Source organism: Pezoporus occidentalis, unplaced genomic scaffold (genome assembly GCF_034315485.1).
Source record: "Pezoporus occidentalis ecotype Australia unplaced genomic scaffold, CSIRO_AGI_Poc_V1 ctg159, whole genome shotgun sequence".
NCBI lineage: Eukaryota > Metazoa > Chordata > Aves > Psittaciformes > Psittacidae > Pezoporus > Pezoporus occidentalis.
Genome location: NW_026913415.1, coordinates 1,892,553 through 1,911,299, shown reverse-complemented (window position 1 = coordinate 1,911,299; position 18,747 = coordinate 1,892,553). Strand labels below are relative to the sequence as shown.

The window sequence follows — 18,747 nt, the reverse complement described above, 5'->3', positions numbered from 1 at the left end:
CCATCCCTGGCAGTGTTCAAGGCCAGGTTGGACACAGGGGCTTGGAGCAAGCTGCTCTAGTGGAAGGGGTCCCTGCCCATGGCAGGGGCTGGAGCTGGGTGAGCTTTAGGGTCCCTTCCAACACAAACCAGGCTGGGATTGCATGGTTCTATGCCGGCAGCAGGACACTGCAGTGGGTCTGCATCCCACAGGCAGACACAGGCCCCAACCATTTGTCCAGCACCACCGGTGCCCTACTCCATACTGTTAGCATCCACTCTGCCCCTCACTGCAGCACCCAGCCCTGCTTTGCTTTCCCAGCTCCAGAGGCAACCACCAGAGATAAATACCTCAAAACTGTTTTTCCAAGCAGGAATGGGTGCGCTCCAGCAATGCGTCACAGAAACCTCCCGATTTACAGGTGTTTCTCACCCCGGATGAGCTGTCGAGCCTCCTTTGGTTTATTTAGACATACTTCCACTGCCTGTAAATGGATATTTATACAGCCCCAGTGTTTTGATGCATTTAGATGCCTGGATTTGATGGATCAAGCTGCAGGCTGGCAGCTTTCTGTTCCCTCCCAGCTCATTCCCCTGCTCTCAGCCCCACTCAGTGGTACCAGGATGTGGCCACTGAGCTGTGATGCTGAGTAGGGTCCCACAGCGTCCTCTCCTGCTCCCTGGTGGGTAAAAGAGGCCAAACAAGACCCCTCTCCCTGCCCATAGCCCATGGACATCATCAGAAGTAATTAGATTTGCCTCTGTAAGTGCCCAGGGGATTTATCAGCCTCCACCACAGGGTCTGGCTGATTTAAAGGGGGATATGTATATACACAGCTACATGTCTTAATATTGCAGACAGGATATCGCCCCTGAGCACCAAACCAAGTGGGATGGGAGCTCCCAGGCAGGGCTGAGAGGGAAAGAGGCAGGGAGCAGGCAAACAGCACTAACAAAGGGCCCTTTGCTGGGACAGGGAGCTTGGGACCTGGCCCAGCATCCTCCCACCCTGATCCCATTGCAGGGGGAAACGTTGTGCCCAAGGGAGGGACAAAAGCAGCACCCGATGGCTTGCAGGAGCTGTGCTTCTGGCAGATGTCAGGGGTGGGAGTGGGAACACCCCATCCTTTGGCTGTGGACAAGATCTGAAGGCTTCTTTGCAGGGTTGCTTCTTCCTTCCTCAATGCCTGTGGTGCCACAGCATCTTCCATCAGTGCACCCCAAGCCCAGGAATCATCCCCTGTGTGGGCTCCCACCACCTCAGCCAGGTTGATGGCTGGACAGGACATGACACAGTGGAACAAGGGATGGCTCCTTCCAGACAGAACTTTGCAGAGCAGAAGAGGACCCTTGCAGGGCTGTGGAGGTTGGCTTACCCACGCCATGCTGTTGATGCTTCTCTGTTGGATCAAGCCAGGAATATTTCTGCTGGTGCATCTTCTAGGATGTGCTGGGTTTGAGAGGAGCATCCCAGGGATTGCCAGGGACAAGAAACAGAGGCTGGAGGAAGAGGAGCCATCCCACCCAGATGCATGGACACCTGATGTCCCTCAGGGCCACTCTGTCCCCACACAACAGCTTTAGCCCTCAAAGCCCCGACGTCCTGGCAAGCAGCATCCTCCTGCTTGGCACAGGCCAACCCGTGCCCTCCACCCCATCCTTGCCCATCCAGGGCTGTAAAAGGCTTTGGCAGAGGGATCTGCCATGAATCACAGCGAATTTACAGCTGAGCTGTGGGAAAGGGAATAATATAACTCTTGGGAGACAGGCTGGCGGGGAGCGGACATCCATCACACACACGTTCTGGGTTATTTACCACGGCTGCAGCTCGCCAAGAGAAACACCCCTGCGCTGGACAGCCTGCAAACAGCCAGCCATGGGGACCCATGCAGCACACGAACAGCCTCCATCCCGCTTGGCAGAGCAAACCGGGGGGATTATTTTCCCCTCCAGGACCCTCTGCCCATGGGATGAGCCCAGTGCCTGGCACATGATGAATCTCAGCTCCCTCCACTCAGGTCCTGGTTCCTGGTCTGGAGGAGCCCGGCAGCAGCGCCAAGCAACACTTTTATGAGCAGCACTTAATTATTCACCCTTTTAAAACGTTGTGCACCATAAACCTGGGATGGAGCGGAGGAAAGCGATTATTATCCCCCTTGCTCTCTCTTGCTGGAGGCCAGCAGCACGTTGGGCAGGCACAGCAGCGAGAGGCTGATCAAAACCAGGGCCCTGCCTTGCTGACACTGGCTCTTATCCCCTCCACGATGCAATCTGCACAAGGCAAGGTGACACCTTCACCTGCACCAGCACTGAGCACTGGGCAAGCAGCAGCCTTCCCCCCACAGCCATGAGGAAGATGAAGGGTGAAGCTCAGTCATGCAGGAGGAGGCAGAGTGACACGTCCCCACTTTGCACTGAATTAAGACCCACACAGGAAGATACAGGGAGGCGGGACATGGACCTCAGGCATGCATCACAGCTGTCAGGATCTGTCATCAAATCACTGCCTCCTCAACACCAGCAGCCTTAAATCAAGGCAGCAGAAGGGGCAGGCGATGCTCTCCAAAGCTCAGCCCAGGCAGCCACAGCATCCCTGTGATATACAGGAGTGATCATCCCCAGACACAGGCTGTATTTTGCCCTCCTGCAATCCTGGCCACACCAAGCCATTGGCTCCCACCCTTCAGAGACATCATTTGTCTGCTTGGCTCTGGCAGCTGCTTTAGGAGCATACCAAGACGCTCCTGTGCAATGGACCAAGAGCTAAACAAAACCTCAGTTACATAAATAAACCTCTAATCATGCCCTGTTACATTCCTCAGACTGAAGCACACATGGAAGTGCTCCATCAGCTCAGGAGGGATTTGAGCTTTAAGGCAGGACTTGCAAATCCTGTGCGTTGGGTTTTCTGATGGCCTGTGGCTTGTCCTTGCGTTTGGCAGATACCTGGAGCTCCATTCAGCTTGCTCATTCTGATCTGCTTGCAAATAATCCTTGATCCCATAAGGTGAATATTCAGCCCAAACCCTGTGTTCATTTGGGGTTGGAGCCATCATAAGGAGCTTCTGGCATCTTGTTTCCCAAGCCCTCACAGAGAGAGAAATGGATCCGATGTACCCAATGGCTGCGTTTTTTGGAGGGATTTTAGATCCACTCCCAACCTGGAGACGTCCTCTCCGTTCTTTCTTCGCTGCTTTCCTTGAATTGGCAGTAAAAAACCAGGGGGACGCGGAGCCCGTGGCTCGTGCTTGGCACAGGGGAAGCAGAACAATCTTTTGTTCATTTACTGTGACAACTGCAGTTCAGACTTAATTATTTACGATAATGTTCCCGGGCGCATTAGGGAACGTTCTCCTAGTTCATAAAAAATAATGACACCTTAGTACTGAGTGGCATCTAGCTACGGGCTCTGCTACTGCACCGGCCGCGGCACGTGCGGCTCCAGGAGCAGAGCCAAGCCGTCACCCCTTGTCTGCCTTGTGGCTGAACCCATGTCTTGAGCACCCACAGGAAGGGTGGGAGACAAGCCCCGCATGGCCCCGCATCCAGTGCGAGTGTGCTTTGTAGCTCCTTACAGGCTTTTCCTGCCCCTCGGAGCTGTAACACCATTCTCAGGTGCAGAGACACCATCCTGGTTCATCCAAAGGTCTTTGCTCAGCACAGCCCCAAAAAGTCACCCCCAGCAAACAGGCAGATGTGCTATACCCACCTTCCAGAGGAGCAGGAAGAGCAGGACAGGTGCCTGCAGTGCTGAGCAGTGCAGCCAGGACAAAGGCTACCAAGGGAGGGGACATCAGCAAGGCCCCTCTGCAGTGCCCTACACTGCTGTAGCCTCTGCACAAGCAGGCAATGCTCCTCACCAACACGGCTCTCCATCCGGCTGCTTAATCCAGACAAGCCTTGTTGCCCTCTCTTCCCCATCACTGTGTCTGTCAGCAGCAGAGGAGGGAGAATCCAATATCATTCCCAGCCTTCATCTTTCTTGGCTTGTTGAGAAGCACCCTCAGAGATGAAGAGCATACCTGGTCCCCCAGGTACGAGGGGACAGGCTCTTGGTGCAGGACACCGAAGGGACACAGACCCGCTGGAGTGGTACCCAACCAAACCAGCCTCTATTTTATCACCTACACACCCATAACACACCCGCGTGAATGTCTGCAGCCTATAGAGTCCTGAGCAAGGGAAGCTGTCTCCAGGGGTGTATTTTTAGTCTCCACTATGGCAGCCCCTCTCCCGCAGTACAGCCCGTGAGCCACATCCCCTCCTGGCAGCCCTTAGCATCGCATTTTGCTCATGTCCACTGCACTCCTAGAAATACCTGCTGCCCCATCCCAGTACTTACTGCACCAGTATACACTGGTGCTTTTACTATGCTCTCCTCCATTAGACACAGGAATTAGGAAAGACAGTTGGTATTTCATCATTAAATGTATCACATCCAATAAATCAATCATTCTTCTCTGCTGATTATTAGCAGCTCACCTTCTACCAGTTCAGAGCAGTTACATTGGGTTTCTTTTCCTCCACCTTCAAGGAGTAGCATGGTTTCTCTTAAGATCTGTTATAATCAAAGGATTAGAGCTCTGGAAATGTCCTTTGCATACACAGGAAGGTTTTTTTTCCCCTGCTCTCCTTCTCTTGGAGAGAGATGCTTTGAAACCCTGGCTCCTGGCTTCACAATACTGCCTGTACCTGACCTGGTTTAATTTTAGTCTTGCCTGAATCTGCCACCGGCTCATTTAGTTGTAGCATTGAGAGCTCTCCACAGAGTTGGCTCCAGGTCAGCTTTGATTACAATTGCTGATTCCACCCATGTCCTGCAGCTCTGACCCAGCTCTGGGCTGCCAGGCACCTTCCAGTGCAGGGCTGTGACCCCCCCAGTGCTCCCGCATCCCTCTGCCCCGCATGGCACCCATGGGATAGGGGACAGGAGCCGAGCCCCTCTTTCCTCAGAGCACAGCATGGATAGAGAGCAGGATTTACATCATGTCCACTGCTTCGCAGGCTGCAGAGAAAATGCGGTGGAGATTTTCTGTTGGGATATTTCCAGCATTTCTGACACAGCGAGTGCTGCCCCAGGAAGAGCTGACCCAGCTGCCCGGTTGAAGCCATGATGGGCCAAGCAAGACATCAGAGCGCGGAAAATTCCAACGAATATTCAGCTCAAAACTCGCTCAAATATTCCCCAGGTAAATCTGGCTCTGTATTAATTTCATCCTGCACACTAAGCACATTGTTATTGCAGAGACAGAGCCACACAACTGGATAGAAATCAATCTGGGCTTCCCCCTCACCAGAGCAGGAGGATTTAAATACCCCAGCTATAAGGGCTCTGAAGCAGCATGCCAGTGGCACCTCTTCCATCACAGATGTGGCCACATGTGGTGGCAGCACCACCTTCCCTGCCGGCACGGTGGCTATGGAGGAGCAGGTTGTTGCTCTTTTGGTCTGCATTTTTCCAGGGGTATGGAAAAAGCACTCTGAAAATAGCCACATAAATACTCTGGAAATGCAATTAGATCCGTTCTGTTGACCTCTGAGGCAACCCTCGCCAAGGCTTTTGCTGAGTCTCACAAGTCAGGAGGAACGTGGCAACATAATTAGCCAGTGGAGACCAGAGCAGCGAATCCCAGCTCTCTTCTCCCAACAGACCCAGCCATGAGAGCTCCTTCTTCAATCCCAGCACCTCCTCTGGCTTTTCAGCCCCTTGCAGCAGACCACAGCTTGCCCCACTTCATGTCTACCCCTTTCCCCCATTCCCATTCCTCACCCTCGCGTTTCTTCCCAGGCGGTAATTGGGATGATGGCCATGTTTGGGGATGTGTTTGTCATCAAGCTTGTCTTTTTGTCCACTCCGTAACACAAGACCCACGCCAGTGGAGACATTCATCATTCCTATGTGCTGCTCTGGCACTAATGTCCTCGTGAATGTTGCTGGATTGCTTGGGAGATAATGAGTTTGCATCTTTAACAGCTCCTTCAATATTTGTAACCGGCTCTGTCTTCGCCTGGCTCGAATCTCTCTCTTACCAGGAGGTCTCTAATTGTGGCATGATGTGTCGGTTCAGCTGCTGATCACCAATCACTCTGTCAGCCAGGCCCTCAAAGCAGCACCTGGGGACCAATTCACTCCTGTGACACCTCCGACAGCTCCACACAGTCCCAGGAATAGGGATGCGCACGGTAAGGACCGGGATGCAGCCCCACAGCCAATGCAGGCCCTATTGCAGGGGCTCTAGCAGCAAGAAGAGAATGCAAAGAATCAGAGATGAGTGATTCAGACTGGGGTTAGGAATAAGCCAACTGGAAATAAGCAGCCAAACTTCAGAAAGCAGTTTCTGCCTTGTATTAAGTTTTGAACCACTACCTCCTCTTATTCAGCCCTGGAAATCAGCTTCTTCTGCACTCAGGGTCAGCTTCTGCCTGGCTGCTTGGCCCTTCTTAATCCCTGAAATCACATTTCCTCTCTCCCCATCTGTAAACTGAGGGGGGGTGGGAGCAGCACCCTGCTCCATGGGTGAACATTTCAGTATCTCTTTAAAGACCCCTTGTGCTCTGTGGGATGCTGGTTGGGCTCCTCCATCCCACACCAGGGGGAAAGTGGCCACCCCAGCTCTTCCCACATCCCATTTGCACCAATATGAACTGGCACTGGAAAAACAATCCTAAATGAGGAGGGTGTGAAGAGGGGGCAAGGGATGAGCTGCCCCCAGCCCTGCCCTCCATGCTGGTGAGGATGCTGCAGCTTTCTCCCCTTGCCACTCTGCTCTGCGCCTTATTCCACTCTGAGCTCAGAGGGTATTTCAGCCATTTCAGTGCTTCTAATCTCTTTAGGAACATTGCTGAGAAACACAATTTCAAGCCTCCCAAGATGTGACATGACTTGTAATTCGAGGCAGAGGTGAGCGCCTACCACCCCAGGGACAGAAAATAAACAGGCTCCGCATGCTTTTGCTCCCAGCCCTCCTCCCCACGATGCTCACATTCCCAACCCGAGCACCAAAACCTCAAGCTGGGGTCCCCAAACATCCCCTTTTGGCAGGAGGGGACCTTCAGCCTCATTGTCCTTGGAACCCAGCACCCAGGTAGAGCAAAGAAGGGGCTGGAGAAACACCTTGGTGAGGAGGTGAGGATGTAGGGCACAAGGTCTGCAAACAGGAGATGCTGGCTCTGAAGAGGGTGAGGTTGGAGGGTGAGCTGGGGTAGAGTGTGCTGGACCACAGCATCCAGCCCCAGCCCCGAGTGGCTGCACAGAGAAGCTGAGGAAGCCATTTCAGAGCAGGTTCTGCACAGTGAAGAGGCTGTGCCGTGCATTCCAGAGTGCCATCTGCTGGCACTCATCCTGCTCCCCACCAAACCACCCCCCAGAACCAGCCAGTGTGCAGGTCCCCCTCACAGGAATCCACCGCTCTCCAGGCAGGCCTCCATCCCCATCCCAGTTCAGCTCCCACAGCTCCACCTGTATTCATCTCTCCACAAAACCAAGTTGCCTGTTTGGATCCCTGTCTGAACTCAGATGTGCTCTCTGTTAAGCAGCTTGCAGGGTGCTGCTCCCCACATTAAGCTGTGTATCCCTACTTAGAGCCAGCTCCCAGGGTAGGGACTGTCCACACCAGCGCTAGGCAATGATGCTCACACACGCTGCCTCATTCCTCAGCACTGGGGTGGGCGAGGCTGAAACAAGAGGAGAAATAATGCTGGCAATTAGCCTTGACATTTCTGGGGCCAAAACAAGGGGGAGGCAGAGGAGTGGGAAACGGCAATCGGCGGCGCTCAATCTCAGCATACCCAATTAAGCATCCCAAATTTCATTCTTAAAAAGGAATCGCTGATTTTCACTGGAGAACACAGTGTTTTCTGCAGATCTGGGGGTGGCTGCTGGCCCCCTCCCAGTGCTGTGGGGTTTGCTTTGTTCCCATGAGCATCCCATACGGGTCACCCCACCTAGGAGAGGGTGGAAGGGATGTGATGCCCATGGTGCGGGAAGGAGCTGGCTGCCTTCATGCTTCACCCGCAGAGGAGGAGATGAAAGGCAGGCTGCAACCCTGCAAACTTGCATGACTTTCATTCGTCACCAGCACCGCTCAGATGTTAATTGCAAGATTCCTCTGTATTTAACACAGCAACACATGGAGCTCCCCGGCTCTTTTGGCTGGGGGATGGTTTCATTACCATTTCCTATATGTTCACTTTAAATCCCCAGTAATCCCCCACAACTGGAGCCCATTCCAAGCGAGCGGAGAAATCCAATTTAGGATCCTCTTCTCCCCAGCTGTGTAACCAGAGCCTCCTTCGTGCGGCACAAACATCCAATTCTGCTGCTTCGCCTCTCAAGAGCTGCCCGTGTGAGAGTCACCCAGATGAAACAGCCCTCAAAAGGCAGCTCCAGGGGTGAGCTCGGGGGGAAGCTGCCTGCAGGCAGCCCTGCTCTGCATCCCTGCGCCACGCTCCTGCACACGTTATCAGCAGGCAGGTCCCCTCTCACACCGTGAGCACCACGCCGCTCCATACCCATCACAGCCCAGGCAAGGATGTTCCAACACATGTCAGCACCCAGGGGCTCCAGCTATAAGAAACCCCCTAAGGGCATGTAATTAGCTCGCACAACACTCAAGACACGTCCCAGAGGAGCTGCTGTCATCAGGAGCCAGAACAGCCCTTGGCTGTCTACCACCACAGACACCCCAGTCCACGCTGTCCTGGGCAGCATCCACCCAGGAAGCCTTTTGCCAGGGCTCTGCTCTCATTCCACAGGCTAAGAACAGATCAGCATCCAGCTTTTCCCAGTTACTGCATCCCTTTCTCACCGGCTCTGTGGCACCCTGTGACCATGGGTAAGAAGCCCTGCCCATCTCCAAAGCCCTCCAGTGAGCCTGGAGTTCCCAGATCATTCCCAGGAAGGTCAATGACTTCCAAACCAGCTGACCCACATCTTGGGGTACAGCCACAGCATCCCCCCGTCCCGTCAAAGGATGTGACAACCATCATCCAAAGGATCCCAGTTTCCAGCCGTCCCACACTGGCAGCCATCTCCCTAGGTACTTTCCAGGTAGCACTTTCCCTGCCTTACTGCCTATTCCCAAGACAGGCTGGTCCTCCCAGTGCTTCTCTCCCGTTCTTATTTAATCCCCATTAATCACTATTAAACACACAGCATTCTGAAGTCACTCTAGCACAGACCACTTAAAGATGATTCCCTGTTTCCCAGGGCTGGAGCCACACTGAGAAACCAGGGGCAGGGGGTCAGTACTAACACCACTGAAACAGAACTTGGACAAGACACAATGGGCTTTCCATGTGTTTAAATCCCCAGCCCCTTGAAGCCTTATGCTTCTGGGCTGGCTTTCATCCTTTTCCATGCTAGAGCTGGTAGGAAAGGGGTTTTATTCCCCAAAAGGACCATTATCCTTAGGGGACCATGCTGCAGGGATGCAAAAGCTGTGAGGGGAGAGGGGGAGTCAAACCCATCACACCAGAAAGCACCAAGTGGATTCAGTCTTTGGAGCTTGCTTCACTTTGTCTCTTTAGATGCTGGGCTGCAAATTCACATTTTCCAGGCAAAAAGTCTTTTGAACCAACTCTCGCCCATTGTGCCCGCTCACCAATCACCTGAATGGGACATGGCTGAGCATTTCTGAACGCCTGCTTTCAAACTGGGGAGATTGATCACATCTGACCTTCCCTACAGGCACTTGCTTTGACAAAGGAGCAGTTTCCAACAGAAAAGAGAAAACCAACCCAAGGCTACTCCAAAAAATCCATCCTCATTCTCACAGCTGAGACCCAGCCCTTTCCCTCCTCCTTTAAACATCACTGCCCACTGGCTCTCCCTTTCCTCCTCCTCCAGCTGGTGCTCTTCCTGTGTGGTTAATGGGGAACCATCCCCATACAGCCAAAGACTCAATCTCTTGGTCCTCTCTCTGCACACATCCTTGGCTCACACAGGATGTGCCTGGTCCTTCTAGCAAGCTGCAAAAGAAAAGCAATGATGATCTGTACAAGAATGAAGTTTGATGCATCTCCCTAACAGCTTGTGGAAAACCAGTAAGGATGGGGAATTTTGTCCCTGGGGAAGGGGATGTGTGATGCGTGCATCCAGGCAGGAAGCAGGTATAGAGCCAGGAAGGGGGGCTCTGCTGAAGGGTAGGAGAGGATGGGGACTGTGCATGAGGAGGTGAACCCATGGGTGCCAGGGCTGGATAGAGCAAGTAGGAGTTGATGGGATGAGGGACATCAGCTCAGGAGGTGATGGAGGGGCTGAAGCCAGCTCGTGCCTCAGGGATGGGGCTCTTCTCTCATCCAAACCATTTCTGCCCTATTTCCACCCTCTTCCCTGGCTTTGCTCTTTTTAGAAAACACTGTCCCTTTCCCACTGTCTCCATTTCCCTCTCTCCATCCCAACCCAGACCCAGGCAGCGCACTCACTGAGGGGTTTCACCAAGCAGCAGCAGCAGCATCAAGCGGAAACACACCAGAGGCAGGGTTTCCACAGGGCAATGGCTCTATTTGTGCCGTGTCAGCAGCTGACAGCTTCCCAGGGGCTGGGCAGAGCTTCTGGTGGGCAGCAGGATCCCTGCAGGAGACAAGGCTGGCCCCAGGCTGCCGCGCTGCCACTCACCCTGACATCTCTTCTATTATTCTTATTATCCTTGGCTCCGTAGCGCACCCGCTGCCTGCTGAGCTGCTGCTCTCAGCACAGCTACACCCTGCCAGACAGGGGCCTGGCTTTATTACTGCTATATTCCTCATGACTGCCTCAATTTTCTCCCTCTTCCCAGTGGGGAGCTAAGAGGGAACAAGGACACAAGAGACACCTTCTGCAATCACCATTGCAGTGTCTACCCACGCCCAGAGAGCAGCTCTCTGCACCTCCCGAGCATCACCTGCACCAGCAGCGCTGGTTTCAGTGAGGTTTCACTGCCTGGGTGCTCCAGTCCTACCAGCACCTCCCCACTGGGAGCACGTCCTTGGTTTCACCGGTGTTTGAAGCTGGAAGAGGCTCAAGATGCCTCAGGAGTATTTTTCATGGGTAAACAGACACTTTTACCTCCGTGTCACTGGCTCAGCTCCAGCCCTGGGTCAGTAAAGACAGAAAGTCATTGCCAGCTGATGAATGCCTGCCAGGGAATAAGGCATTGGTCTCAGTCTAGTTATGAGGAGACTGATGTCCACATCCCAGCTGCTCCTGTCACAGCCACTGCCAGCCAGCAGCCTCCATCAAGGGGAGGAGGTTTCCTTGCCACAAATCAAAACCCAAGCACCCACAGGTGTATTGCTGGGAGCATCTTCTCCCCTGCCTTGGGCCTTCAAGGAAGCCAAGCCAGCAGCTGGTTCTCTTCAAGTCAGTGCTGGGGTCCCACAGCACAACATGAGCAGGATACTCCACATCACCAGTTTCAGGCTGGGGTAGGAGGTGTTCAGAAGCCCTGCCCGATTTGAGGAGAAACCAGTCATCTCCAGCACCTTCTCCCTAGCTCTGTCCACACACTCTATACTCAAAGCCCACTGGAACTTGGTTCTGGTACATGTACTGGCCATGGTACAGGATCAGATACTCAGACTTCATGGCTTGCACTGACACCTCCAGCTCCCACATTTAGATATTCAAGAATCCCAATAGTGAGCATGTGCTGAGCTTTACAGTTGATTGTCATCCCTCATTTCTACCATCTAGAAGCTGGTTTGCATCTTTGCAGGCCAAAACAGCTCATGGGAACTCCAACATTTCCCCCTCCAGAAGGAGAAGCTGGTGATCTGAGAAAAAAAAAGCCTGAGACCATCTCCCCCTTGTGTTAGTTGAGTGCGAACACCAAAGAGTCCCCACACACTCCTAAGAGGCAGTTACTGCCCAAAAGTCCCACCTTTGACCCCAAGGATATATGGGGCTGCCTTACTGCAGGACGTGGGTCCCTGTAGCACTGGTCCACATGCCTGGAGAGATGGAGAGAAGCCAAGAGATTGGCAAAGCATCACAGAGAGGAAGACAATGGGAACACAAAGGTGTCCTTGAGGTGCCACCAGCTCCAGCCTTGCTTCATGGAGCCCAGGGAGGAGAAGGCCCCACTGTGCCATGCAGGGGGACAGATCCTGCCAGCACTCAGCCCCTCGTTCCTATGGTGATTAACATAGTGACAGCCATGTGCCACAGGATGCTTGTGACAACAGGGGGTGCACAGACAGGCAAGGGAGCATCAGTGGTCCCAGGCACGGCGCTGGGCCCTGGGAGCATCCCTCCCTCCTCCAGCCTCCAAGTGCCACAGCTCAGAGGCGCCAGCTGACAAGCAGGTTAAATTGAATGTTTCTCCCTTTACATTTCCCTTTCCAGCAAATAAAACCAGAGTAAGATAAAAATATATGACGCTGAAAGGGGACACTGCCAGGGAATTTTTATCAGGTTTCATTTGCATTCTGCTCCTCATTTGTTTGCAGCGCTCTCTCCATCGCTGAAAAATAGCCTTTTTTTCTCCTCTTCTTTCCTGAGTTTTGCCATGTTTCCAGGTGGAAACTTGGGATTGAAGCCCCTTATCCCACCACCTGCCCCTGGGCAAAGCATCAGATCCAGCTGGGCTACTCCATGGACAGAGCATGGTGCAGGTAACCCCCTCAACGAGGAGGTTTGCCCCATCCTTGTGATTATTATGGCAAGCCTGAAGGTTTCATTTCTACCCTGGCTCCTGGAATTAGCAGCTGGAAGGAGAACACAAGCAGCCAGTTAAAAACCCCAATGCTTGAGAGATCCCAGCTCCTCTGCCCCATACATTTTGTCAGAGTTTATTGCTCTCAACCCCATCAGGACGCGAAGGTGGAAATCCCAGGCCCTGGTTTCTTCCTCAGGACAAACTGATGCCAAGCTAGAAATAGTCTAGAAGCCTCCACAACCTTTACCGACACCACCAGGACAAGAACAGTTTCCCTCCTCCCTGCCCGGCCCCTGCTAATTTCCCCAGCCACTGTGATAAATGACTGTGCTGGCAAAGTGACATCTTTCTAATCTGCTCCAAGACAGATGGGTCCCGCTGCAGGGAGAGAATCCCTCGGTGAAGCCTGGCTGGGAAGGAAACTACAGCACCAGGAGCTGGGGTGATGGGAGGGAGGGGGCAAGCACTGCATCTTCCTCTGGTTATTCAGTCCCACCCATCCCATTAAAGCTCTGGGGGCTTCAGGGTTGTGTAAAGGAAGGAAAAGGAAAGGGGTGCAGGGAATGGGCTCCATGGAGGGTGTCAACTCCACTGCAAGCCCAGGAAGCCAGGATGGGGAGATGGAGTACAAGCATCCTACCCTGCTTATTGCACTCAGAGAAACCACCACCTTTCCAGGTAAAGGAGTCATCTGCATCTTCCCCCAAGAAGCTGGAAGGAGGGGGCAGCTCCTTGCATCACAAGCTGAGCAAGCACCAGGTAAAGCAGCAGCTTTCTAGGGTCAAGGCACAAAAGGCTTCATGCTGGTGCTTCAGTGCACGCTCCTGGCAGCCTGCAAAGGCATGCCTGGGAGGGAAGCTCACTGCAGGTAGCACCTGCCTGGTCTGTTTTGGTGACACCAAAGAGAGACAAGGGGGCCAAGCAGCAGGAAGGACATTTGGGAAGGAAACCAGTGCATAACAAAAGTAGGGCTTGGGATGGACACAGAAAACTCATGTCTCCTTTTTAACTGGTCTCCCCTGGAGGAAAGCTACCACCAATGCCTGTGAGTTGGTGGAGCCACAAGGGCACATGTATCAGGAGCAGAGGCAGGAGGGACACTGAGGTCTGTAACCCACCCCAGGACTCACAGCAGGCTCTGGCAATGGGCTACCCTCGGACGTGCCACTGTCCCACATGGCTCCATCCCAATTATTGCTCCCTGTCAGAGCTTCACCCCTTCTCCCTCACAATCACCTTTGTTCACCACCGAGTACCTGCCCCCCAGGACTCACCCCTATGTGGCTCAGCGCTGAAGCACACTTCACCGCTCACCAGGATGCTATCCTGGCTGGGGTGGGCTGCCAGGGACTTGCTCTCCATCCTCAGGCCACCTCCAAACCTTCCCTATGGTGCCGCCTTACATCCCCGCAGAAACACGCTCATCCTTAATCACATGTCCCACCTCCAGCCACCACCAGTAGCCAGATACTGGGAACAGCAGAGGCGGCTGGAGCTCAGGCAGCCGCGCTGCTTGCTCAAGAGATGGAGAGCAACAGAGGCTCCCGCGCTCACAAGGACGGTGCCCGGGGCAGCCTGGATGTGCCAGGGCTGCTCCTCTTACCCCCACCTCCGCTGTAGCCGCAGGAGGGACGGCGGCCGGGCTGGCAGCAGAGCCCCGCCGCTCCCCTTGCCCGTCCCAGCCCCCGGCGCCGCGCTCGGAGCAGGAGCCGGTCCCAGGCGGGCTCGGAGCAGCATCCCCGGCGCGGAGCCCCGGCGGGGCGGGCAGCGCGGTGCGTTGGTGCCATCTCCTGGGCTGCAGCCTGGAGAAGAGAAGGCTCCTGAAGGGGAGACCTGAGAGCAGCTCCAGTGCCTGAAGGGGCTGCAGGAAACCTGGAGAGGGGCTTGGGACAAGGGCCTGTAGGGACAGGCCAAGGGGAATGGCTTGAACCTGCCAGAGGGGAGACTGAGATGAGCTCTTAGGCAGAAGCTCTTCCCTGTGAGGGTGCTGAGGCGCTGGCACAGGGTGCCCAGAGAAGCTGTGGCTGCCCCATCCCTGGCAGTGTTCAAGGCCAGGTTGGACACAGGGGCTTGGAGCAAGCTGCTCTAGTGGCATCCCTTCAAGCAGGTTCTATCAGAAGCTTCCTAAGAACCTGAGCTCTGTCACAGCCCAGTTAGATCCTGAGACCTCACTGGACACCCAAAGTGAGCCTTAGCAGCCAGCACAGCTCACCGTTGCTTTCTGGATGCTCCAAGGGCTTGCTCCAGCCCTCCCCATGCTCTCTGAGGGTTCCCCCTTCACACAGCAGGGTACTCACTCCTTGAAAACACATCAGTCAATATTTATCTGGTGTTAAAAGCCCGTTCCTAGATCTGACAAGCCCTGGAGAAGCTGGTGAGCCTGCTGACTCCAAATTACAGCTCAGTTCCTCTTCCAAAGCACCCTAAATCCCAGATAAAAATAAATGGGTTTTATTGATTTCCTTTTTTAAGCTAACACCAGGGAGTGATGTGTTCAGTGCTCTAGGAAGAGCAAAGGGTATTAGTCACAGGGAAGTACAGTCACAGCACTCTGACCCCCCTCAGGGGGCAAATAAAGTCCATCTCACACCAAGCCCCCTCCACAAGGCCTGAGGCAAGCAGCAGGATAACTGGGGGGCTGGCCCACAGGGGTTATCCCATGGTCCAGCATCATTGCAAGGCCCCAACACAAAGATAGCCCCCCAGCACTGCCCTGCATTGCCCGTCAGGTTGCTTGGGAGGGACTTTAAAGCTCACTCCTATGCAGAGGCTGCATGCAATGTGCCCAGGTGGGAGCACCCTGAAGTAGCACCAAGGCAATAAAGAGATGCTTGCTTACCATGCTGCAGCCACATCCTGGTCATGAGGGCAAGCAGGCAGGGCCACTACCAGAGACCAGCATCAACCCCATGCCCCACCACATCCCTGATGAGGAGGAACAAGGAATTGAGGCACTTGAGCTTAAATGCAGGGGGTTGGAGGGTGTGGGTGAGAGCCCAGATGGGGCTCATCAGGGCAATTGGAACACTCAGGGCCCTGAAACTCTGTGAACTGTTTTGTCTCCTTAAATCAACAGCATGTCCCTGTCACACAGACTGCTTGGCTGGTTGCAAAGAGGCAAGAGAAAGGCTTGGGAGGACAAAGGGCTGCGCTTCTCGTGCCCCAACTCCCCGCAGCATCCCCTTCCTCCTTGCTTCCTCACCAGAGGCACAGCATGCCGGACATAGCGCACTAACCCCGTGACATCCCTCTGTACAACCCCAACCACAGAGACACTGCACATCTGCCCAGCTGTTTGGAACCACAGTCACGAGGTTCACAGTGCTTTCTCTGAGCAAATAGAGAGCAAACCTCCCCGAGGTGACCACTATCCTAAGCACTGGATGTGTCTGGGACATGCTCCAGCCTGGCTGGAACAGCACCCAGCTGATGTCCTGCTCCTCAGGGAATGGGTGCATGGCAAAGGCTAGGGATCCACCACCCCAAATGAGATCCCTCCAGCTGGGTCATTGCTTCTACCAGGTCAGATCCAAAGGGTTTGCTTTGTTTCCTATAAAATCCCTCCAGCACTTGGGAAGGCAGATGCTGAGAAGCTAAATCCCAGCAGCATTCATGAATGCGCTCCCTCCTGCCAGCACCGGATGGGATATTCCTTCCAGACGCTGGCGGTGCGCTCCAAGCACGCTTGCTGCTCGCCTCTCCTCCCTCGGATGGGCTCTCTTCCCAAGCTGCAGCCCCTCACAACATCAGGAACCCCCAGCCTTGCCCCATGGGCGGCCCAGCCCCTCCTCTGCTGGTACTGGATGTCATGTTGGGGTGAAAAGCCAAGCAGGCTTATTAAAGAGTGAATGGGGTGTCTCTTCCCTGCAGGTGAACACCAGCATCCCGCTGCTCTGAATTACTCCAGTCTCAAGCAAACAGAGAATGTTGCTCTCCAGGGAAAAAGCTTTCCAAGGAAAGGGCTCCCGGCTTCACAAGCTGCGCTGGGCTTGGATGCAGCGGATGAAGAGGGGCTCCTGCGAGAGATGGGGTGGATGAGAGGTGCCCATGCATCCCTGCAAGCATGGAAGGACGCTGGCTAAGGGGCTGTGGAGCCCCTCAGCAGCCCTCCTCACCTCCCTCACACCAGCTTCCCTGGAAACACATCCTAAACAGAGCTGGGCTCGGATAAATAAACGCATCCGGCCAGTACGAAAGGAGGGAGAGCAGCCCTGAGCCAGGAGGGATGGAGACCGCGGCAGCCTCAACACCAGCCCCTGGGCTACAGAGGAAGGACAGAATTGAACTTGTTTTCCCCCCAACCCTCCCCAAAGTACCGCCTCCCCCCCCCCCCCCCCCCCCATCAGCAGTGTGGCACTCACCAAAGGGCGAAGGCAGCTCCTTGCTGCCTGCAAATGGAGCTGGGGGCATCCAGCATCAGCTCCCCACGCTGCAGAGCAGGTTTCAGGGCAGAGCCAAAGGCACCGCTCCACGCTGGCGCTGCCCCTCCGCTGCTCAGCCAGATGTTGGCTCAGCCAGGGCCTGGCTGAGGGATAGCAAATGTGCTGGCCAGATGTGGGGCTGCGCTCGGGGGCTCTGGTGATGGGGGTGGCTGAAGGGGGCTGCCGCAGGGATGTTTCCCTGGGTAACACATGAAGCTTCAAGCAGAGGTTGTAATATCCTGACTGAGGGGAAATAATGATAATAATAACCAAAGTGAACAGTTTACTCTGTCATTGCCAGGCTTGTCTCTGTTGTTTTCCCAACACCTCCTCCCAGTCAGGGCTGGGTAACACTGAAGCCAGCATGGCCAGCGGGCAGCATTCCCTGCCGGACAGAGAAAACCCCACCTGCAGAGGAAGGAGCCAGCCGGTGAGCAGCCCCAACATAGAGGATGCTCAGGGTGCTTGGAGGTGTCTTCTTGCTCAAGCCATACTTGCTGCCCTTGCTTGAGGCCAATGTTCCTGTGGCAAACAGTGGCTCATCCCTTGGTGCCACAGGGAGCAAAGCAAGCCTGGGAATGGGGAAGCAGGAGCAAACCTAGGGACAGAATCATAGAATGGTTTGGGTTGGAAAGGACCTTAAGCTCATCGAGTTCCAACCTTCTGCCGTTAGGGACACCTTCCACTAGACCAGGTTGCTCCAAGCCCCTCAATTAGCCCTTAGCAAGGCAAAGAGGGGACCACTAAGGACAGACAGAGAGCAAAGCAACACAGAGGTCCTTGGAAGAGCTCGAGATAAAGAGCAGGAAGGGGAATACTTGGCAAAATTGAATCAGAACAAACCAGCAAGTCTGGGTAATGTGTTACCCCCAGACTAAACAGAATTAGCTAATGAACTTACCCAGCCCCTGACAATTCCTCATGGAAAGGTACTGAGGAAACAGCACATCCCAGCTTTATTTAATGTCTTTATTAATGATGTGAAAGCAAGAGTAAACAACAAATTAATCATGTTTGCAGATGACTGTAAGCTGGAAGGTGTTGTAAACACTGTCAAAAGCAGCAAAGTCACACCCAGGGCCCTAAAGAGGTTAGAAGTAAACCAGCAGGAAACAAGCCGTACGTAACCCATCAGTGAAACACGGCGCGGGAGGGAAAGGACCTGAAATACAGACATCCATGAGGAAGGAGGGGGGTGCTGCTCCAGATCCAAGCAGGAGGCTGGGAGCAGCTTTAGAGGGGATGGAGAGATGGGAGGCGAGCTACACTGTGAGCAAGGAGAGCCCTGAAAGCTGCTGGGGCTCTGTGGGACGAGGAGAGGGGATCCTGGCTGGGTGAGATGCTGCGTATCCCAAGGATTGTGTCCTTGTCCTTAATATGTGTGGCATCGGCTTTGCACGGTGGGGAGAAGCTGGGAAGCCCTTTTCCCAGTGTGTTCCCGAGGACTGTCCGGTTGCCTTTAGCCCTGCTGAGAGCCGCTTCGGCAGGAGGCAGGGAACGGGATAGAGCCAGGGATGGGTAACACGGCTTCGGGACTCCATGGACCCCAAGAGCTGGTTGTGCCTGGTGTCGGGACAGCCACGGGAGCCCCCGGAGCCACCCATCGCACCCCAAATCACGCTCCTTCCCCTCTCGGTGACAGCGGCCGCTCCTCCCTCGCCTCGCCCCAACGGAAACAAGGGTGCTTTGAGCAGCGGGTGGGCAGGGGCC

General features: G+C 54.4%; 1 protein-coding gene across 1 annotated transcript in view; it reads right to left on the bottom strand.

Moving 5' to 3' along the window:
- Positions 1 to 2,397: 2,397 nt before the first annotated feature.
- The window catches only part of COMMD4 (COMM domain containing 4), a 136,054-nt gene continuing 119,704 nt past the window's right edge, over positions 2,398 to 18,747 (bottom strand). Inside the window, exon 8 of the mRNA XM_062612051.1 lies at positions 2,398 to 2,442. Within this exon, the coding sequence (XP_062468035.1) occupies positions 2,398 to 2,442 (45 nt within the window). The remainder of the gene's footprint in view (positions 2,443 to 18,747) is intronic.